This window comes from Delphinus delphis, chromosome X, assembly GCF_949987515.2.
Source record: "Delphinus delphis chromosome X, mDelDel1.2, whole genome shotgun sequence".
Classification (NCBI taxonomy): Eukaryota; Metazoa; Chordata; class Mammalia; order Artiodactyla; family Delphinidae; genus Delphinus; species Delphinus delphis.
In genome coordinates, this window is record NC_082704.1 from 68,391,325 (window position 1) to 68,414,772 (window position 23,448).

The window sequence follows — 23,448 nt, forward strand, 5'->3', positions numbered from 1 at the left end:
TCCTCCTCCAGGAAGCCTTCCTTAATTCCTCCACTTACTCATGTCCTATGTGCTGCTTGGAATATTCACTTATTTTGTATTTGTCACATTATATTAGTTTATTTACTCGTCTCCTTTTCTAAAACATTAACTCCTTGAGGGCGGGGACTCTCTTATTGAACTCTAGGTCTTTAGTGTTTAGCATGGTGCCTGACGCGTAAGTAGTTGCTTAGGAGATATCACTTAAATTGAATTAAATAACTTAACTGTGAAATTATAGGGCCTTGTACTCCGTTGAAAGAATTTCAGGCATCAATGATATGGAAAATTTTTTTTTTGAGCAGAAGAGGGCTGGTGCAAGGAGGAGAAAGGATGACCTAAAATCACCACCTTTACTGTGGGCACTACCCTCTTCATGTGGGCCATGTGCAAATTAGTCATACAAATATTAGTATTTCTATAGATATTCTCATGTAGACACATATTCTATCTCCATTATGGGCTGTAAGCAACCTCAGAGCAGCGCCAAATTTGGAGTTTTGCAGAGTAGCGACAGAAGGTGTTGAAATAAATGCCCTCAGTTTGCTGAGAGATGTAATATCCGAGTACACCTGAAATTAGCTTTTATGTGGCAACAAGTGGAGGATGAAGATATGCCCAAATTTTCCTGAAAAGTGAGAATGAGAAATCATCTTTGTATACCCCATCCTCGCTGCTTTCCTGACACCATAAGTAGCGCTCACTGAGTGCTCAATTGTGTGTGAGATGACTTGAAACTACTAGTGGCACAAGTGGCCGGGCTGCGTTTTAGGTTCTTAGTACCATTGTTGAAACCCCACCGTCGGGAAACCACCATTCTATTTTCGCGCAAAACCAGGACTTATTCAGGTCACGGGGCTTCGGCCTATCACTGTACGGTCCTAGCTTGCGGGGCAGTGCCCACTGCTGATTGATGCACAGTATAAGACAATTTCTTGGCTTGAGGAGCAGCGATTGGCGGATCTCCCCTGTAGTGCTTCCTAGGATACTGGGAGTGCGTATTGGAGACGCAGGTTCCGGGGCGGCCACAAACACTGCCCGGAAGTCTGAATGACGCCTCCTCGGTACAGGACTTCCAGCCGTCCGCTTCGCCTCTATTCAGGGTGCCGGGCCCCGGGCCGCGACGGCGTGCGCGTGCGCGCGTGCGTGCGTGGGCGCGCGTGCGCGGCGCCGCAGTCTGTGGGTTGGCTGGTTATTTTGCAAGCGGGAGGGGCCGTGCGCGCTCCTGCCTTCGGTCTCTGTCCCCCATCCCCCCTTCCCCGGTCCCGGTCTCTCCTTCGGAAAGATGTCGGACACGGCAGTAGCTGACACTCGGCGCCTTAACTCGAAGCCGCAGGACCTGACCGACGCTTACGGGCCGCCAAGTAACTTCCTGGAGATCGACATCTTTAACCCACAGACGGTGGGCGTGGGCCGCGCGCGCTTCACCACCTATGAGGTTCGCATGCGGGTGAGTCACGGGGTGAGGGAGACAGCTGAGGGAGGACCGGGCGACTGGGCGGGGAGGGCGGGGGTGGGCGGGGGGTGAGGCTGCCATAGGGACGGCCAACGGTGGAGAAGACGCTGGAGGGGTCATTTGGGGGTTAGGGGCTTAATAGGTTTGCAGAGAGGTCTGCCCACTCGGTTGTGGCCCGAGGATACAGAAAACTCCTGAGGGGGGACATCGGACCGGCGTGAGGGAAAACAAGTACCCATGAGCAAGAAGTGAAGCATGGCTGGAGACGGTGGGGAAGGATGGAGAGGATTAGAGTGAGGAATCCCAGGAAATAGGAATCAGGACTGTAGCGACAGAAGGAGGGAAGGAGGAGTGGAAGAGGGCTGGGGGATGGAGAGCCAAGGCGATATGCTGCAGGGTCCCATAACTAAACTAGGTTGTGGGAAGTCAGTCTGAAGAAGGGGGACAGGAAGGCCCAGAGGAGCTTCTTCTTAATGAGGTCTCCGTGAATGATGGAGTTGAGCAAAGCCTAGATTAAAGGGAAGAGAGATTCCAGGAACGGGAGACAGGACAGTGGGCTTGGTGGAGCAGAAATAAGAAGGGGAGTCTCCTTGAGACTGAGTGCTTCCCAGACTTGTGTAGAATTAACATCTGAAGGAGAGAAGTGTTTAATGCTTAAGTTTTCTCAGGTACTACATGCTCACTGGAAAACCTGACCTTGCACTCGGATTGGCGGATTGTCAGTCGCTACCCTCATCCTGGGCTGACCCTTTAGATTTGAAGTATCCAGAATATTTATTTCAATATTTACTGGCTCTCATTTGGCATTTCTGTGTATGAATGGCCATTTGCTCTTTCTGCTCTAGATTAACCTTTTGGATTCATTATATTAGTCCCTAGTCTGTAGTTAACTTTAATATATGACATTTCAGGACTGCCCCAGGAGTGGTTTCTTCCAGTGTGCATTACAGAGGACTTTATTCTCTAGTTCTTAGTCCACGATGCAAGGATGGAATGTGCAGAGTACATGGTTTGCAGTTTCTTTGGCCCCATTGAAGTGGTTACAAGCAAAAAAGTTTGAGAGCCATTTCCTAATTTTCCTTATGTTTTCTTCTCAGACTAGAGGGCCAGAATATTCTCTATGGACAGCATGCTGCTCAAACAGCATTTGAAGACCTAAAAGAGTGTATGTGCTTTTATTTTTGAATGAATGAATTGAATGAGAGAGTGTGCTCTCCCACCTGGGCTTTGAAACCTAATTAAGAAGCGATGATCTCCAAATTCCAAGTTTGGCAAAGTCCAAACTGAAGAAAGAAACGCGAATAGAAAAAAATGAGAAAAACTTGTCTATATAAGAACTGTTTGAAATCATCTCTTTGGGGAAGAATGGACATTAGAGCCCTCAAAATATGATGAAAGCTGGGAACTGTTAATGGCAGAGAACTTAATTACCTGAGGAATCCTGGGCATAACTTGTTCAGTGTAAGAACTCTCTGCTGTGGGGTTTTGGAGACATTGTCTTGATGTATTACCCAAGAGCTGTAGGGATTATGAATGGAATTGTTCTCTACTTCAGGCATTCTAATAAAACAGGAATTGTTCATCTAGTGCCTACTGTGTGCCAGGCACTGAACTAGGTTTTAGTTTCTAAATCCTTACAAAAACACCATTTTACAGATAGAAAACTGAGGAGGAATGCAGTTTAAGTAATTTGCCCAAGTACACATAGCTAATAAGTGTCATGGTTGAGATTTGAACCCAGGTCCGTCTGACTCCAAAGCCCACCATACTCTTTCCACTACACTTTAGTCTCTTTGGCAATGCTTAGTTGCAAAACTTTAGTGTGCAAAATCTTTTTTTAACCCACTAAGTTTTTCATCAGTCTTTTCCACAATTACTAATTGTATAGTGATTGATGATAGGCTTGATGGCAGTTCCTAATTCTGTGGGTTTGAGTTAATTTGTATTTATGTTAATTTTGTATGGCCATATAGGCTTTTAATATTTTTGTTGAACTCTGTTTTGGGGAAAATTGGTGAAACCATTTGGTTTGAAATTGCTAATTTAAGTGACTGATCACGGTAGGCATTATAGGGAGCATGAGACTCAAGAGAATGGGCTTTGGGAATTAAGCATTGTGTATGGTAGAAGTAGATGGCACTGCCTTGTTTCTTTGTATAATAGCTCAGGGAAGGAGTACCCACCCCAAGAAATAAGGAGTCTGGAGAGGTATTCTGGTGGCTTAACAAGATATGTATGGAACTTTTCAAATGTCAGTTGTCCTGTGGACTTGAACTTTGCTTCTTTCTCCCCTTTCCCTTGATTTTGTGTTGATCAGAGCCAAAGGACTCTATATGCTGTACTACACGATCGTGTCTCCCTCATATAATTTGTAGGTTGGAGTTGAGAGAGTATCCTAGTACATAGTATCCCCTTCCTTAGATGGCTAGGTGCTGAGATGAAAGGCCGTTACTGTCACCATCCTGTGGGGGTGGGGAAAGAATAGCATTTTTGTAAGTCAAAGGAGGAAGTTCACAAAATGGCAGTGGGTGGTTTTGCTGTGTCTTGGAAGAATCTACTCAGCACTTTTTTTCTTTTCTTAGATCCTTCTGTTGGCTTCTGTAAAGGCCTACTGGTTAAGGTTCTACTGTTTGAGGATCACAGTATTTGTAATGAACTCTGGTGGAAACCTGGAATCTCATGATACTGAAGGGCTTTTTTTCTTGAATGATTATTTTTACTCTCAGCTTTATTGAGATATAATTGACAGATAACTTTGTGTAGGTTTGAGGTATAGAATGTGATGATTTGATACACATATATACTTTGTGCAGGATTCTGAGAATGTTCTCTATAATGGCTTATTGTGAATAGGTAATACGTGCACATGGTACAAAATTCAAAAGGTATAAAAATGATATACTATAGTTATTGAAAAAAATCTGTGTATAAGTGGACCCATGCGGTTCAAACCTGTGTTGTTCAAGTGTCAACTGTACTTAAAAATGAAGTCTCCCTCTCTCCCTCTGCCTTACAGAGGTTCCCCTTTCTGAAGAAACCACTGTTTCCATTTTCTTATTTATTCTTCTAGAAAATAGTTTAGGTAATAAGATATTACTTTACATATATCTCACTCCACTTCAACCCATTGACATTCCTGGGACCTTGATCCTGAGTAGAGTTGTAACTAATGTAAGTTGGCCAGTTATTTGGCTTTTGATGCCCTATACCTAGAGCTAGATCCTGAAAAGACAGTTTCCAGACTTGAGGACTACAAAGCATGACATAGTGAGGAATGTGTGAAGCTCTAGCATAGCTCCAATGCTCTTTACCTGCTCTGAGTTAGCTGTGGAGAAAGGAGAGAAACTAGCTCCCTTTTTTCCCATCTACTGATTTGAATTGACTGGTGGGAAATATAGCCAGTATTAATACATTTGGCCATTTCTACTTAGAACTTGTAGATAGGAGTGAGGATCAGGGCTTTTTGTTTGTCGGAGGTTCCTGTTGCCATTGGAGCCTTGGGAAAATTCTCAGTGATTAAGATGTGGGAATAAGCCGATTTATATCAGGGAGCGAGCCATGGTAAGCCAACTTAATGTAAGTGCTATTTCTGCTGCACTTTCTGGATAAGGAAAGGGTAAACAGATATACATAGGGCCACTATTAATCAACTGAGTATTTACTGAGTAACTTGCATAATCTGCATTTAGGGAGATGCAGCAGTAGTCATGGCTCCCGATTTCAGTGAAATTATAATTTAGTTAGGTAGCAAGACTAACATAATGCTTGAAACAGTGGTGTGTCAGGCAGTACTAAAGTCTGTGTGTCATAGGAGTTCAGAGGAGAGGGAGACCAATAAATTAAACTGGTGTTGTCAGGACAGATTTCCTGGATGAAGTGGGACTTGAGCTGGGCTTGTAGAATGGAGAGGATTTGGACAGGAAAAGCAGAGGAAAGCATACTTTGGAGGTGCTTATCTCTTGTTCTTTCCAGGGAACTTAAATTCACTTTTCAACTGAAAATGTAATGCATGCATATGATAAATTCAAATTGCACAATGAAAAATGTGACCTACCCATTCCAGTTGTCTAGTCTTATTCTCCAAAGTCAATCATTGTTATCAGTATTTTTCATAAATATTTAATTCATAAATATATATACATATACATATCCCTTTTAAAAACAAATAGAGGCAGGCTGTATATACTGTCGTGTGCCTTGATTTTAATGCTTGATATCTTTCCATACTGGGACATATATATCTTTTGTATTCTTTTCATAGTTGTATTCCACTGTACAAGTGTACTATAATTTATTTAATCAGTTATCTGTTGATGGACATTTATTATTATTACAAATGAGAAAATTCAGTGAAAACCTTTGTACATACATATTTATGTACAACTTCAAGTCTATTTGTAGGATAAATTCTAAGCAGCAAGGGACTTCTAATCACCACCTGTGACAAGGCTGGATGTGGTAAGGATTGGTATTCACCTGGTGGTGTTTTGAAAGGGTTCTAGGAACATGGTCCATAGGAGCTGTTTCTTTCTTAGGACCTGTCCAAGTGGTTGCGATAGGTGGCCATCACAGGCTGACATTTCTTACCATCTCTCTTCTCTCACATTCTTTCTTCCCTGTAGACAAACCTACCTATCTTCAAGCTGAAGGAGTCCTGTGTACGACGGCGCTACAGTGACTTCGAGTGGCTAAAAAATGAGCTGGAGCGAGATAGTAAGGTATGGCCCTGTTTCCTGTGTGGCACCCTTGAGAGAGGAGATCTGCATAGGTTTATAAAATCTTGAAGGCAACAGAGAGGGTGAACACACTCTGTCTACCAAATCCCAATATATTGGATCTGGGTGATACCCTTTGAAACTTGAAAGTGGTAAGTTCAGGAGAAATTGTAAAGAAAAACTATTAGTTGACTTAGTGGCTAGAAAAGTCATACAACTTAATTCCTTTAGGTGCTAAAAATGGAAAGTGTAGCTAAATTTTTGGATGGTAGTGGACTGTCAAAGAAAGTGAAGAATATTTGGAGTTTACTTCCTTTCTTTTGAGATGGTAAACCTGTCCTCCCACAGAAACAGAACTGGATTAATTTTTGACCTGAGCCACCCCCTGACTGTTCTTATAACCTCAGTTCTTGCAAGTTGCTGAACTATGGCATAGGATGGACCCTATGCCTAATAGGAAATGAAGTGTGTAGTGCTTTACCACCTTATTCCGTCTCTGTGCTCTCCCGTGTGACTGATATTTTGCGTCTGCCTACAGATTGTAGTACCACCACTGCCTGGGAAAGCCTTGAAGCGGCAGCTCCCTTTTCGAGGAGATGAAGGGATCTTTGAGGAGTCCTTTATTGAAGAAAGGAGGCAGGGCCTCGAACAGTTTATTAACAAGTAAGCCAAGTTCCTGGGGATTCCTTTTGCTACTTTTGCCATTTTGGTCTTTCTATATGTTTCGTCTCTTTCCTCTTTTGTAATGGGTAATATGATGTGGTGCCGATTGTGTGCTGGGCTCACTGGACAGTAAAACTCCATTCCTTTGAGCAGAATTCCGATCCTGTACCTCAGGGCCTGAGAAAGCGCTGCATGTTGGATGTGTCTAGGGATTTCCCCCACCTTACACCTCTATCCCCTTCCCTTCTGCAATATTAGGGTTGAAGTGGTACCCTGCTGCTGTCCTCTACTTGCTTGAACTTCAGGGCTGACTTTGCCCTTCTTCCCCTGTCCACATCCACAGCCCTGTCCCTCTGCAAATTCTCTCTGATCCCAAATACAACTGATAACCGTCTTGGTCTCTTTATAGAATTGCTGGGCACCCACTGGCTCAGAACGAACGCTGCCTACACATGTTCCTGCAGGAGGAGGCAATTGACAGGAACTACGTCCCTGGGAAGGTGCGCCAGTAGGAGCCCCTCTCACCACTTGCCCTCTACTTTCCTGCTGAAATGACATTGGTTTTTACACTAAGCCTCTCTCTCTCTCTCTTTGATCTGAAGTTGGCTCTCCATCCCCTGGCCTGATAGACTGTCTGGCATTGTGTTCCTTGGTACCTGACTATACCATGGGCACTCTGCTAGGATCTTCTCCTCTGAGGAGAGGTGGGAAACCACAGGCAGATGCCCTTTGCTTGGGGTTGGGGGGTGGGTGGGGGGATTGGACTGGAAGGCAATTTCTTGGGCATTTACCCATGCCAGAAGGCTAACCTTGCGGGGGGCGGGTCTTGTGCTGGTGGGGCACTTGGGTACATACTGATGCTGCAAGTCCAGGGGATTTTTCTTACTCTTAGGTTTAACCAGGAACACTGAGCAGGGAAAGACCCTGCCTTTCCTACCTGCATGAACTTTTTTCCTTGTGGGGAAGGTGGCAGAGACCGAAAAGCTCTCGTTTTCTCTAGGCCCGTTCCCAGTTTTCTCAAGAGTTTCTTTTGTTGTACTTTCTCTCTCCCTTGTTGCTTTTCATGGCAGTAATTCTAGAGTCTAAGCAGTCTGTTGTGTGGAGCAAGGTGTGTGGGTTTTCTAGGCCCATCATCATGGCTGCTTCAGAGTCAGAAGAAAGCCATAGGGCAGTTGGGGAGCTCCTGTTGCCTAGCCCCTTTCCTTTGTGGCTCCCCGCTCTGGCTGCCTATTCTCGCTCACCAGCAGGTGAGTCAGAATGGGCTGGGCCGGCAGTTCTCCCTCCCCAAGCCCTTGCTACTTTTATGGGTTAGCTTTGCAGATTTGGAGGCTTGAGGGCTAGGGGAAACTCACCACTGCCAGGTAACTCCCTGAAGGGTGGGAGTGGATCATTTTCTAGGTACCTCCCAGTGGTAGGGAAGGGCATCACCACTCTCTTCCTTCCATTCTCCCTTCCCCCCATCCCATTTAGTGCTGCCACGAGACAGAAAACACATGAACAAACCACACAGTCTCTGACTTCTCCTAAGCACTTTGAGCTATTGATGGGGCTTAGGGGCAAGAGTTGTCGCTGCCCTCCCCAGCTTGGTCACAGGGTTATTGAACTGCCTGCACTTGTTTCCCATGGAACCCCAGCATTCTCCCCGGAAGCTGAGCTAGGGTTAGCACCTGGGTATAGATTTCTTAAAACTTAGAGTCTGAGGCAGCTTCTTGAGGCTGGTGACTTTCCTGGGCTTCTGTCTGGGATGTAGTGGTTTGTTTGCTGGGGCCCGATATCTGTCCCAGGTGGTGGGATGGGAGCAGGTTAACTCTGGTGTCAGGTCAAAAGTGGGGCTCTTTGCTTACACACCCTATCATGGAAGGACTGGAATTCTTTATATAGGGTCCTGAGGAAAAGGATTACTGATTCTGACAAGACCCTGATCGGAGAGATTAGGATTGGATTTTGATATGGGGTTTGGAGTCCATCTAAATGTTGAAGTTCCCTGACACAGATCAGCTCTTCAGCTGCCGGGCCTGTGCCAGGGGCTGAGCAGCCCCTAGAGTGAGGCTCTGCTCCCTTTCCCACCTTCCCAGTGTTGGTGTTGTTGCTGCCTTTTTCATTTGTATCCTCTGTTATTGACTTTTTTTTTAAAAAAGATTCCTCCTTTCATTGTGCACAAGTGCTGAGAGCCTGAGGCCCCATTTCTGCTGTGTATATATCCTGACTCGGGGCTTTTATTCAGCAAAATGTTCATTCTTCTGTCAGACAATGTCATATTCAACTCTGTTCATATTAAACCACTGTGAAGCAAGCCTCTGTTTTCCTGCTTAAGTTGTAAATTTAGTACTTTTTAGTTTCTAGGATATTCTGGATATTGTGCAGAAATTATACAACATGGTCAATGTCCTGAAGTGATAAGTAATTTTTACATTTAAATTTTAAAAAAAGCAGAATCCTAGCTGCCTGTAGCAGTATTTACCTATCTTTCTTGCAACATGCAATTGACTTTGTCACAGAGGTAATGCATCTGCTTGCAGGAAGTAGCCATAGGTCTCAGTAACTGTGGTTTGGGTCAGATTTAGTAGATTTGGTTTTTAAGCTTGTGGGTGTGTGCTAATTTGGGCAAAATATATTTATTGTGTGTGTGTGTATAGGTATATGTATATGCTATCTGTGTACATAAATACGTTTGTGCATACGCTTATCCTCCGACACACCCTCACACCCCTTACAAACACTATTTCTTTCATAGGCTTTTTACCTCAATTGAGCTGTTTTTCTTACACATAGATTTGATGCAGGCAGAAAGGTGAGTGAACTCTGAGAATTTTTGATGGATGGATATTTTCACTTGACCAGTAGATTCTGAAATGGCTTCATCCACAAAGTGGGTTTTGGGAAAGGTTTGTGATGAGAGGTTAGGTAGGAATCTTGACATTTGGGGAGTCAAAGGTAGTTTTAATCATGTAGTTGAGTGTGGAAAGAAGGTATAGAACGTGATGTGGTCAAAACATTATGAATTAAGATGACTTAACAATGGTATTTGGGTACAAGTAGAAGAGTGGGGGCTGAATTGAAGAAGTTAAGAGGTTTTGGTAGTTCAGGAATTAGATGACTAAAGATATATGAGAGGATAGGGAAGAATAGCTGTTTCTGTGAGATAAGAGAAAGGAAGAGTAATAAGAGAAATGCAACCTTCACAGGCAGCAGTGTTGGAGAATGAATAGAGAATAACTAGAAAAAGCAGCTGTAAAATAAAATATTAAGCTGGGCTGTGATGGGGCGGGGTGCTTGAGGTAAAATAAAATGATTACATTCTCTTTCTTCAAAGACCTTATACTTCTTATACTTTAGTTCAGGAGATATCTAAACAAGACAAAAAAATGCTAGAGACAAAATAAAAGGTCCAGATGCATCTAGTTAGTTGTCTAAACTTTTTTAATATCAGGTAAATTCCCTCTTTGGAGTCAAATGTAACGGTCCTGAAAGAACCCCAAATCCAAGCCCATCAACACTGAGAAGGAGAAGCATACTTTTATAAGGAATTCAAGTTTATGCATGCATCTAGGTATTTGCTACTAATTAATCCCCTTTATCCATAGCACAGAAAGCAGCTCAACCTTTCACTGGGACCTGGGGGACAGAGACTAACAAAAATTTTTGAACATAGTAGCTACAACCAAAAGAAGTCTAAATCCTCACATTCCACAGATGCCTTATCCACCCTTTGAACCATTCTTTGAGATGAGTTGAGCTAGTAAAGGGTGGAAGAGGTGGACAGCATTCAGGCTTCTCTGGAGTTTTTGTTGGATGAGGTGTCCTATTTAAGCCACTTCCATCTTCAAATACATGCTGTAATAATTTAAGTAAAATTACTTTTTTGCTTTGGAAATGCAGACCAGCTGCTCACTGAAATGGATATTTCTTCCCATCCTTGAGGACTGTTGAGTCATCTCTGGTCTTCTCTTCTTAGACACAATAACAGTTCTAAGTTTTCCTCACTTCACTCATTTTTAACCCTTTTATCTTTATTATTCTTAAATCTCTCCAAGGTCCTCATATGTCCCTAAGTCATAGAGTCTAAAACTGGACACCACTTTAATTATACCCTGAAGTTTAGGTGGTTGTTAGTCCATTTATACTTCACAGTGTTCAAGTTTACTTTTAAAATGTAAACACTTTGTGACTAATTTAGCTTGTGGTTCTCTGCCACTCCCTTCCCGACCACCCACCACCCCTCATTCTTCTTATCTGTTTTCTTGCCTTGTACAAAAAAAATTGTTCCCTATTTTACTTTTATTTTCTCTCTCCCTCCTGTCTGTCTGTCTACCTGTCTATCTATCTGTCTGTCTCTGCTATTGAGAACAGAAAAGTCATTCCTTACAAAACAGACAAAATGGGGGTAATTATTCACATTATACAGAATAAAGGATTCTTTAAATCATGACAGGGTTTCTTTAAATAGGTGCTTCCTATGGTGGTTTTAAGTGTTTGTATATAGATCAACAACTACTTAATGTAGAGAAACTGAAGGTAAAGGATTAAGAGGCACTGCCAATTGAAGAACAATCAGAAATTGGATAAAACAGTAGTTCTTAAGTGAACAGTAAAATAGTTAGATTCACAGAAATTTATGCATTACTTTTCAAGAAAATTGTTATGCCAATAATTTCTTTCATCCAGATACAGTCAACTTTTGATCATCTGTGCTAGTAGAGGGATATACTTTTTTATTTTGCTATGCATTTTCTAAAATTTAAATATAGGGATGTCTGATATTCATAAGACTTAAAAAATATTCCCTAATACGTCATCAGAATAAAGACTCAGGAAAATCTGAAAAGTAGTAGAAAGAGTAATAGGCCTGGAATAGAAACCTGGGTTCTGGAGCTGGCTATGCTATTAGCTGGCTATAGCTCCTTAGGCAAATTGCTTCACCACTCTGGGCCTGTTTTCTCAGCTTTAAAGTGAGGGGATTTGACTAAATGATATCTGAGTTATCTTAAATCTCTAATGCTTATGATTTCTGACCCTTGCCAAGGAGTTGAGAAACCCTGGAGGTGATGCCACCAAAAAGGTGAAAGCACAATTTCCCTGTGTGATGGAGTTTGCTGTAGTGCAGTTAGTTTTCTCTCCCAGAAATGAAAGACTCTTCACTTATCCTGATTAGATTTTGTTTGCCTATATCTTGTTGTGTCAAATCATGAGTACCCCCATTGAATCTCCGTGGTGATTTGATTTACAGCTGCCCTAATTTTATCATAGGTCTTCTAGCTGAAATTTTTATTTATTATTTTTTTTAAATTAAAAAAAATATTTTTTGGCCACACAGCATGCAGGATCTTAGTTCCCCAACCAGGGATCGAACCTGCGCCCCCGCAGTAGAAGGGCAGAGTCTTAACCACTGGACCACCAGGGAAGTCCCTAGCCGAAATTTTTTAATGAAATAGTCACCTCATAACTATATGTAATTATTCTTATTTAAAATATATAAATTATAACTTGATCTGATTACAAAATATATAAATTATAACTTGATCTGATTTAAAATATATAAATTATAACGATCTGATTACAAAATTATAACTTATCTGATTACAGAAAATTACAGTATTATAAATTATAACTTGATCTGATTATAAAAGTGCCTATTTTGTTAAAATGTTTTATTGTGATAAAGTTCAAAAGTAATTAATGCTAATTGACAAAATTGAAACAAAACATAACTATGTAGAAAGTGAGATTTCTCCTTATTCCCTAATCCTATTCCCATTCCTCAAGAATAACTTAATTTGGTATGTGTTTTCCTAGACTTTTTTCTATGCACAAATATATGTATATGAATATATACGTATATTCATACACACATATACAATCATCGAATATATAGTTTTTTGAAAACAATGGGATATTTTATGTAGTATTTTGCAACTTTATCACTTTGTAATATAGTGTGGACTTCCTCTCACATTAGTACATGGAAATTTACCTCATTTTTTTAAATAACATTTCATAGTGTAGTTGTATCATCAGTCACTATTATAAGTAACGCTGCATATAACCTTGCTCGTGTGTTTTAAGTGTTTCTGTAGGATAGATTTTGAGAGAAGGAATTCCTGGGTCAAAGGATGTGTGCATTTTAGATTTTGATACGTACTACTAAGCTACTTTCTTAAAAAGTGCCGTTTAGGGCTTCAGTGGCGCAGTGGTTGAGGGTCCGCCTGCCGATGCAGGGGACACGGGTTCGTGCCCCGGTCCGGGAAGATCCCACATGTCGCGGAGCGGCTGGGCCCGTGAGCCATGGCTGCTGAGCCTGCGCGTCCGGAGCCTGTGCTCCGCAACGGAAGAGGCCACAACAGTGAGAGGCCCGCGTACCGCAAAAAAAAAAAAAAAAAGTGCCGTTTAGATTCCCACTTACAGCAAATGAGAATTTCTGTTTCTTCCCAAAAGTGGAGAAATCCCTGTTTCCCTATAAGTAGTTTTTTTGCCAAAAGTGGAAGAATATTAAACAATTCATAATTATCCAAACTAGTTGGTGGAAGTGGTATTTCTTAGTTTTAATTTGCATTTTCTGGCATATTTAGTTGTAATGATACCACTACCAGGTTTTCAAAAATTTCTCCACACATTTCATTTTAGTTGTTCTAGAAGCAGTATTTATTACTGCTAATTGAGTATCCCTACACTCCTCGCTATAGAAAAACCAATAATCTCAATTAAAGGCCCTGGATGTTCCTAGCCTTCTTCCCACCTAAATTTGGGGGAAATGAAACAACTAGCCCAGTGGCAAAGCAACGTATCTGAGGCATTCTCATGACCAATACTTTTCTCAGGTTGGCACTCGTTGAGGCCAGTCCCAGAGCAGCACTGACAGCTCAACCACAGGCTCATCTGACCTCAGGGCCAACCTTCTTGGAAACTCAGGGAGATATCACTTTGCCTCTTGGGCCACGATTCCTCCAGCTTGGATCTCCTTTTCGGTTATTTCTCCCAGATCCAAACCTTAGATTACAGGTAGGGACGGGACAAGGACAGTGACGTAGATCGAGACGGCGACTGAAATAGGAAGCCGACTTACCAGGCCTTGGCTCTTCTGGTTGGCTACCCACACGTCAGTCAGAAATGAGCAAACTTTTAGTTGGTCTTACGCAACGGGAGGCACATACTCTCCTCTGATTGGCTTCTTAATCGAGGGGGTGGGCCATAGGGAGACCTGCTGGTTGGCTGGAATGGAAGACCAATGGGGACCCTGTGGCGCTGCTTTCGAAAGCAAAGCCTTCCTCTCGGCACTTGGAAGAGTCGGCGGGGTTGCCTCGGACCTCCTTCGGCTTGTTTGGTAATTGCCTGCACCCCGCAACCTAGCTACCCTCTAATCCCCACCCCACCCCATCACCCCGGGCCCTGTCACGCTTCGGCGTCTTAGAGTGTCTCCGGGTGTGCCGCCGCGACTCTGGCTGTAGTCTCCATGTATAGCACTTAGCGGGGCCATGCCTTAGCCTGCAGGGCTCCTTCCACCACCGCCAGCCCGGAGCTCTTCCTCTGATGCGGCCCAGGGAGTGGGGGTCGGGGACCCGGACTGGGGCAAGAATTTGCTGGCAACAGGAAGAGGTTTGTGACGCCGGAAGCGGGAGAGGCTGGGCTGTGTGGCGGTGAAGGCCTTTGAATTAATCCCAGGAAGGGAGCAGGAGGTGCCTGACTCAGAAAGTTCCGCCATCCAGGCGGTCACCACCGTTTGAGCCATCCATTCCCTCCGTCACCTGATTTCACCCCTCGTCGCTTCTTCCTAGACTCATCAGCTCCAGAAGCCCTGCAGCAAATACACTGGCCCTCTCAGCCTGGATTCAGAGCCAGTGCACTTTCTTTCTCAGTGTCAATGGACCTGACCTCGTTGCTTTATTCCTTTTCCCCAATAATTTTTAATTACACTAGTACATTTTCCTTGGGGGGGAAAAAACCCTCAAAACATTATACAAGGATAGTGCTAAAGTACACACTGGCCATTACCCACAATCCTAGTCCTCTTCCCCTTCCCAAAGGTCAGCAGTTTGGTATGTATCCTGGTAGCCTTCCAGGTTTTTTTCTTTAAGAAAACGTGTCGTGTCTTTATTTCTACAAAAAGTATACCATACTGTACATATCCTGAAAGTTTTTCATTAAATGTTTTGGAAACATTTTAATTTCACTACATCAAGATTTACTTCACTTTAAAAAAATGTGGCATAATACACCATAGAATGGCTACTAAATGGTTTATTTAACCATTCCTTATCGATAGACTACTAGATTTTTCCAATTTTTTTGCTTTTACAAGCAGTCCTGCTATGAACATTCCTGACATGACTTTTTTGTCAGAGTTTCTCTCGGGAAGTGGTTCTCAAACTTTTTTTTTTTTTTTTTGCGGTACGCGGGCCTCTCACCTCTGTGGCCTCCCCCGCTGCGGAGCCCAGGCTCCGGACGCACAGGCTCAGCGGCCATGGCTCATGGGCCCAGCCGCTTCGCGGCACGTGGGGTCCTCCCAGACCGGGGCACGAACCCTCGTCCCCTGCATCGGCAGGCAGACTCTCAAACACTGTGCCACCAGGGAAGCCCTGTTCTCAAACTTTTTGATGTCAGGACCCCTTTACACTCCTAAGAGAATTTATGTGGGTTTATATCTATCACTATTCAATGTATTAGAAATTAATAGTGAGAATTTAAAATTTTTCATTAAAAATAACAGCAATAAGCCCATTACATGTTAGCATAAATATTTTTAGATGAAAAATAACTTTGCCAAAGCAAAAAAAATTAGAACAGTAAAATTGTGTTACATTTTTTGCAAGTCTCTTTAATAGAGTTAATATGAAACATCTGGATGTTCATATCTGCTTCTGTATTTGATCTATTATGATGTTTTGGTTGAAGTATATCACAGATGTAATTAGAAAAACAAGCAGTATTTTAATAGCCTTTTCAGATAATTGTGGATATTCTTTCATACTACATCAATCCTCAACAAGTGGTAGTTTCTTAAAGATTACATTTTTAAAGATTAATGTGGATTTTGAAACCGTATCAGTCAACTTTTCATATTTTGTTGCATTAAAATCCATTAGTCTGGGCTTCCCTGGTGGCACAGTGGTTGAGAGTCCGCCTGCCGAGGCAGGGGACACGGGTTCGTGCCCCGGTCCGGGAAGATCCCGCATGCCGCGGAGCGGCTGGGCCCGTGGGCCATGGCCACTGAGCCTGCGCGTCTGGAGCCTGTGCTCCGCAGCAGGAGAGGCCACAGCAGTGAGAGGCCCGCGTACAGCAAAAAAAAAAAAAAAAAAAAAAAAAAAAAAAAAAAAAAAAAAATCCATTAGTCTACCCTGTACTTTAATAGATCTTTTATCGGGTGCATGATTTTATAACATGCACTGGCAATTTATTTATTTTTGCTGAAGAGTTTTTTTTTTTAAAAAATAAATTCATTTATTTATTTATCTTTGGCTGCGTTGGGTCTTCATTGCTGTGCGCGGGCTTTCTCTGGTTGCTGCGAGCGGGGGCTACCCTTCATTGTGGTGTGCGGGCTTCTCATTGTGGTGGCTTCTCTCGTGCTGCGAGCAGGGGCTACTCTTCATTGTGGTGTGTGGGCTTCTCACTGTGGTAGCTTCTCTTGTTGGAGAGCATGGGTTCTAGGCACGCGGGCTCAGTAGTTGTGGCTCATGGGCTCTAGAGCGCAGGCTCAGTAGTTGTGGCGCACTGGCTTATTTGCTCTGTGGCATGTGGGATCTTCCCGGACCAGGGCTCGAACCCTTGTCCACTGCATTGGCAGGAGGATTCTTAACCACTGCGCCACCAGGGAAGCCCTGCACTGGCAATTTAGAAAATGTTGGTTTCACTGAGTTATGCAGGTCTTTCCAATGTTGACACAGTGTCAAAAAATCACATTCATTCATATCACCACTGCTCTCATCAGAAGTCGTTAAGTATTGGAAAGCTGCCAAACCTATGGTGGAGGTGCAAGTTTTCCAAAGTTCTAATTTTTGCTCCAAAGCTCAGATTTTATCAGCACTGAATATTGTCAGTTGTTTTTCTTGAAGTGACAGGTTCACTTTGTCCATTTTGAGAAAATACCTGCCAAGAACACAAGTCCGAATAGCCATGGTAAAATATTAGAAAGCCATGTACTCAGCAATAGAGATTTAATAATTTTTACTGCTTCATCAAGGACATTCTTAAGTGTGCAGTGGTGAAAAAATACAGTGACTACTAGTACAGTTTGGTGCTACTGCCTTTTACCCACCTTTGCTTTTTCTATTTCTCCCACCTTTGCTTTTGCACCATCAGTGCAAATGTCAACACAGTAAAAAAGGCAAATACATCTTAATACTTTTATGAAAATAGTTTTGAATCTCATAGACCGCCTGAAAGGATCTTGGGAGCTTCCAGGTATCTGTGGACCACCTTTTGAGAACATCTGAACATCTGCTCTAGGGCATATACCTAGGAGTGGTATCGTAAACTATATGCATTTGTAATCTTAGTAGATATTACCAAATGCCCCTTCAACGTGGCTGTACTAGTCTATGCTCCCCCCAGCAGAGTGTAAGAGGTCTCAATTCTTTTTACTCTTCCCAACACTGAATATTACCAAACTTTAAATTTTGCCAATATGATAGGTAGAAAATAGAATCTCATTGCTTATTTGTAGTACTCTGATTAAGAGGGAAGTTGAACATCCATTCATATGTTTATTGGCAATTTGTATTTTTTCTGTGATGTGCCTGCTCATATCCTTTACCTGTTTTTCTATATTGTTTGTCTTTTTCTTATCCAGGATAAATAAAGAAAAATATTAGTCCTTTGTTTTATATATATTGCAAATATTTTCTCTCAATCTCTTGCCTTTTAACTTTATGGTATCTTTTTTTTTTTTCCTTTTTTTTTTGTGGTATGCAGGCCTCTCACTGTTGTGGCATCTCCTGTTGTGGAGCACAGGCTCCGGATGCACAGGCTCAGCGGCCATGGCTCACGGGCCCAGCCGCTCTGCGGCATGTGGGATCTTCCCGGACCGGGGCATGAACCCGTGTCCCCTGCGTCGGCAGGCGGACTCTCAACCACTGCACCACCAGGGAAGCCCTATGGTATCTTTTCCTGAGTAGAAGTTTTAAATTTCAAGGTCAGATTTATCTTTTGTTTTTTGGCTTTTGATTTTTGTGTTTTGTTTAATAAGGTCTTCCATATGCCAAGGTCATAAACATTCCTCCGTGTTTTCTTGTACAGGGGTTTCTGTGTGTTTGATTACATCTTTGATACAGCTAGGATTTATTTTTGTGGATGATGTGAGTGACTTATATTTTTTTGTTCTTTATTTTCAAAGGACCATCTTTGAAAATAGATGAGAATACAGCAGAGAATACAGCAAAGAATAAAGGGAATTTAGGATTGTGAATCTCCAGGGTTCCTCAATTGAAGTCTTGTCCATGATGTTTTCTGACCTTAGTAGTTGGCTGCATTCAATGGGACACCTGATGAGGGGGTCATTTCCTGTAAAGAAGGATCCTATTCAGAGTCCAGCATCCCCACACCCAGCTCTCATCTGCCAATCAGTGGGAACTTCCTATATGGCAGTGGCTCTTTCCTGGCCTCCACCCTCATGCTGGGAAAGAGGTAGTCTATAGGTGAGCTAACATCTTCCTAGAGAAATCCTCATCTGGGATGAAGGGAAGGGAAGAAGCAGCCTAGTTCCAGGTATCTTTTGGAGGGTGGGAGTGGGAGAGTACCTAGCCCATCCAGACAAACAGCCCTTAAGGCAAGATAGAAGAAAAATCACCAGGTGGTCTCTTTAGACTTACTCTGGAGAAGAGGTTCCTTGAGTTTTTTCTTGTCATGATAGAAAGTCCTAAGAGGTTTCTTTGGGTCAGCCATCTTTTCCTTAGGATTCAGTTTGTTCCTCTATTTTTTTTCCTTTTAAAGTGGGTATATTAGTTTCCTATTGCTGTTGTTACAAATTACCACAAACTCAATGGCTTAAAACAGCACAGATTTATTGTCTTACAGCTCTAGATGTCAGAAGTCCAAATAGGTCTTACGGGGCTAAAATCAACGTGTTGGCAGGGCTGTGTTCCTTTTGGAGGCTTTCCGGGAAATCCGTTCCTTGTCTTTTCCAGCTTCTAGAGGATATCCGCATTCCTTGGCTCATGGTTCCGTTCCATCTTCAAAGCCAGCAATCTCCACTTCAACTTCTACTTCTGTCTTTTCATCTCCTTCTCTGACTCTCCTGCCTCCTTCTTTCACTTACAGGGACCCTTGTGATTATGTAGAAGCCACCAGGATAATTTCCCTAACTTTAACTTAAATCACTGAAATCTTTAACTTAATCACATCATCAAAGTTTTTTTTCTTCTGCAAAGTCTCTTGCCATGTAAGGTAAAATATTCACAGGTTTTGGGGATTAGGACATGGACATCTTTGGCTATTTAGCCTACCACAGTGGGTTACTTCAGCAGAAGGCTATGCTTATTCATTTGATATTGATTCATAGTGGGTAGAGAAGCATCTTTTAGGCTTGCAGGATTATACGCAACAGAATTTGTAACCCTCCCATAATAATTTCCCAGTCATATACTATCTGCCTTTGGTTGGATTATAGAGGCAGTACGAGGTAGAAGGGAGAAGCTCACAAAGGAAGCTGAGGAATGGGAAGAGATGTAAGAGGAAAACCAGGAGGGTGAGGTGTCATGAAAACCAAGGGAATAGAGTATTATTGAAAGGAAGGAAGGAAGGAAGGGGTTACATTTAATACTGTATTAAATGCTGCTGAGAGAGTAAAGTAAGATGAGGACTGAAAGGCATCTGTTAGATTTAGTGACCTTTGCAATAGCTATTTCCGTGGAGTGATGGGAAGTGGGAAGAACATTGAGTACAGAGCTCATTTAAGAGTTTTCAGGGACTTACCCGGTGGTCCAGTGGTTAAGACTCCGTGCCTCCATTGCAGGGGGCACGGGTTCTATCCCTGGTCAGGGAACTAAGATCCTGAATGCTGTGCGGTGTGCCCCCCCCCCCCGCAAAAAAGAAAAAAAATCATTAAAATTAATAAAGTTAAAAAATTATATATAAAAAAGTTTTCAAATATTTTTATGAAACAGTAGAGAATGGCACGATGGAGTTGAGAAAGGATTTTTTCCCCTCTTAAAGGTGAGTGACTTGCATCTACTTATAAATGATGATGGAAAGGACCCAGTTGAGGGGGTAAGGTTTAATGATATAGAAAGGACTGAATTCTCATGGTTTCAGTAACCTGATTCCCGAATGTGGTTCTAATCAGACCTCTCTCTCAAGTTCCAGACCTGTATAATCCAACTTCCTACTGAACATGTCCACTTGGAAATCCTTCTCAAACTTAAAATGTCCATTATTAAATAACACTTTGTTGCTCCTTGCCTGCCTCTCTTCATCAACTCCCACTCCCTTTTATCATTTCTCTTCTGGATTGCTAAAGTAGCTTTCAAAGTGGCCTTTTTGTGTCTACAACTACTGTCCAATCTATTTTCTGCACAGCACCTAGAGTGATCTTTCTAAAACAGGTAGGTGACTCCAGTAAGCTTTAAAAATTCCCTACTGTGTTCAGTGTAAAAGTCAAATCCTATATTCATCTACATAGATTCTATGCTTCAAGCCTGATGAACTATTTCCAGTTCCCAGAGAAAGCTATGTTCTTTCATGCCTCCATGCCTTCACACATACAATTCCCTCTGCTTATAATACCTTCTCCATCTTTTTGTTCCCATTCACACTTTTCTTGGCTAGTTTCTACTCATCTTTCAAGGCTCATTTCAGGCTTTCCTTTCAACTTCCTTTTGGAGGCCTTCCTTGGTTTTCCCAGGCTGGGAACTTAGGTCTCTCTGTATCCCCACAGCACCTGTGCCTTTTTTCCTTACCATACTATATATTTTCTGTAGTTGACCCATTCTTTTAATTTTTTATAAAAAGCATTTTGATTCTTCAAGTAATACATGAATATATTTTTATTAAGTCAAACATTATAGATAGTTCTTCTTTCCAGCCCCTGCAATGCAGGTCCCTGTCCCAGAGGAAACCAATGTTACTAGGTTGGTGTTTGTTCTTCCAGATCATCTTCTGTGTATTTCAAACTAGAAATATATTTTTTGTTTATTTTTTCCTGCATAAGTGATATACTCCACACTGTTCCACAGCTTGCTTTTCCACTTGGCAATATACCTAAGGGAATGAGGTAAATCAGTGTTTCTGATACAAGACATGCTGCATAGTATTCTATAGTATGCATATAGCATTTCCCACTTCCCTTTTTTTAATTGTGGTAAAATAAACATAACATTTACCATTTAATAATTATTTTCATTTTTAAAATTGAAATGTAGTTGATGTGCAATATTACATAAGTTACAGGTGTTACTGGTCCTTTACCACATGCAGTTTGAGAATCACTGAGAGATAGTTTCTAGTTTTCTGGGTTTTTTCCCATTAACTCTTTTAAAAAAAATTTTACTACTAAAACTTTTATATTGTTTTCTTATGGAAGTATAACACATCTTTATTGTAGAAAATAAGAAAATACAAATAAAATAAAAGAAATAGCAACACAACATGTCATTATGTAGATGTCAATCTTTTTTCTATCCATGTCTAAAATTTATCTCATGGTCTCCTATTGATGTACACTTGAATTTTTTGTTATTGTAAACAATACTGTAATAAACACCCTGTGTGTTGATCTTTTTTTTTTTGCATCTCATTATTTTGTTAGAATTAGTTCCTAGAACTGCTATTAGTGGCTCAAAGCATATTGCATTTTTAAGGCTTTAAAAAACTTTTTTTATTGAAGTATAGTTAATTTGTAATGTGTTAGTTTCAAGTGCACAGTAAAGTGATTCAGTTATACATACATACATATATATATGTATAATACATATACATATATATGTATATACATATATGTATAATACATATATTATACATATGTATATACATACATATATATGTATGTGATTTTTCAGATTCTTTTCTGTTATAGGTTATTACAAGATACTGAATATAGTTCCCTGTGCTATACAGTAGGTCCTTGTTGTTTATTTTATATATTGTATTGTGTATATGTTAATCCCAAACTCCTAATTTATATTTTTGTGGACATATGCAAGTGTTTCTCTAGGGTAGGTAATGAAGAATAGAATTACTGGGTTGGAGGGTATGCACGTTTTACATTTTCATAGATGGTACAAAATTGTTCACCAAAAGGCTGAATATTTCCAACAACAGTGTATGAGAGCACCTATTTCCCCATACCCCTGCCAGCAATTGATATCAATCTTTTTAAACTTAAAAATCTGTAAGGCAAAAGCTGATGTTTTGATTCATAGTTCTGATTATTAGCCAAATTATATGTCTTCCTTTCATATGTTTATTAATATTTGTATTTCCTCTTGTATTATTTCCTTGTTATATCTTTTGCTCATGTTTCTATTGAGTTGTTTTTTCTTATTGATTTGTAGGAGTTCTTTATTTTGGGGATATTAGTTATCTGTTGTCTATGTATGTTGCAAACATTTCCCCCAATCTACCCTTCTTTTGTATTTATTTTTTACGTCTTTAGAATAGAAACTTTAAATTTTGATGTAGTCAAATATGTATCATTCTTTTCCTTTATGGCTTTTGCTTTTTTTGTCTGTTTAAGAAGGCTGTCCCTACTCCAAGGTTTTAAACATAGTCACTTATATTTTCTTCTCATACATATCTTCCTCCTTTTTTAAACAGCTTTACTGAGGTATGATTGATGTACAATAAACTGTACATAAAGGATATAATTTGATGAGTTTTGACATATGTACACGCCCATTAAACTATCACCACAACGAACATATCCATCACCCCCGAAAATCTTCTTGTTCCTTTGTTCTCATACATTTCTAAGTGTGTATGTTTGTGTATGCATGTGTGTGCTAGGATTATTTTTTTTCATTTTTAATTAAGGTATAATTTGCATATAGTAAAATTCTCTCTTTTTAGTGTGCATTTCTGCATGTTTTGACAAGTGCATACAGTTGTGTAACAACCACCATAATCAAGATATGGAATAGATCCATCACTTCAAAAAATTCCCCAGTTCCCCTTTATGGTCAAGGGGAACTCCCTACTTCCTAGTACTCACTACCTATTTTCTGTCATTATAGTTTTACGTTTTCAAAACTGTCATATAAATGAAATCATACAGAATATAACCTTTTGAAACTGAGTTATTCCAATCCACACATTGCCTTTAAATTGTATCCATGTCATTCCTTGTATCATCAGTACTTTGTTCCTTTTTATTGCTAAGTAGATTCCAATGTATGGATATACCACAGTTTGTTTTTCCATTCCCCAGTTGAGGGACGTTTGGGTTGTTTCCAGCGTTTAGTGATTACAAATGCAGTCACTGTAAACATTAGCATCAGGTTTTTGTGTGAACACAAGTTTTCATTTCACTTGGGTGAATGCCTAGGAGTGGGACTGCTAGGTTGTGTAGTCAGTGTGTGTTTAACTTTGTAAGAAAGTGCCAAACTGTTTTCCAAATTGGTTATACAATTTTGTATTCCTTTCAGTAATGTATGAGAGTTCCAGTTACTTCTAGTT

General features: G+C 41.1%; 1 protein-coding gene across 1 annotated transcript; it reads left to right on the plus strand.

Annotated features, from left to right (window-relative positions):
• The first annotated feature begins 1,174 nt into the window (after nt 1–1,174).
• Nucleotides 1,175–7,589, plus strand: SNX12 (sorting nexin 12). The gene is made up of 4 exons (XM_060003077.1): nt 1,175–1,468; nt 6,097–6,192; nt 6,728–6,852; nt 7,262–7,589. Exons 1-4 carry the CDS (start codon nt 1,304–1,306, stop codon nt 7,362–7,364), a joined length of 489 nt encoding a protein of 162 aa, XP_059859060.1. The 5' UTR covers nt 1,175–1,303; the 3' UTR covers nt 7,365–7,589.
• Nucleotides 7,590–23,448: the final 15,859 nt, after the last annotated feature.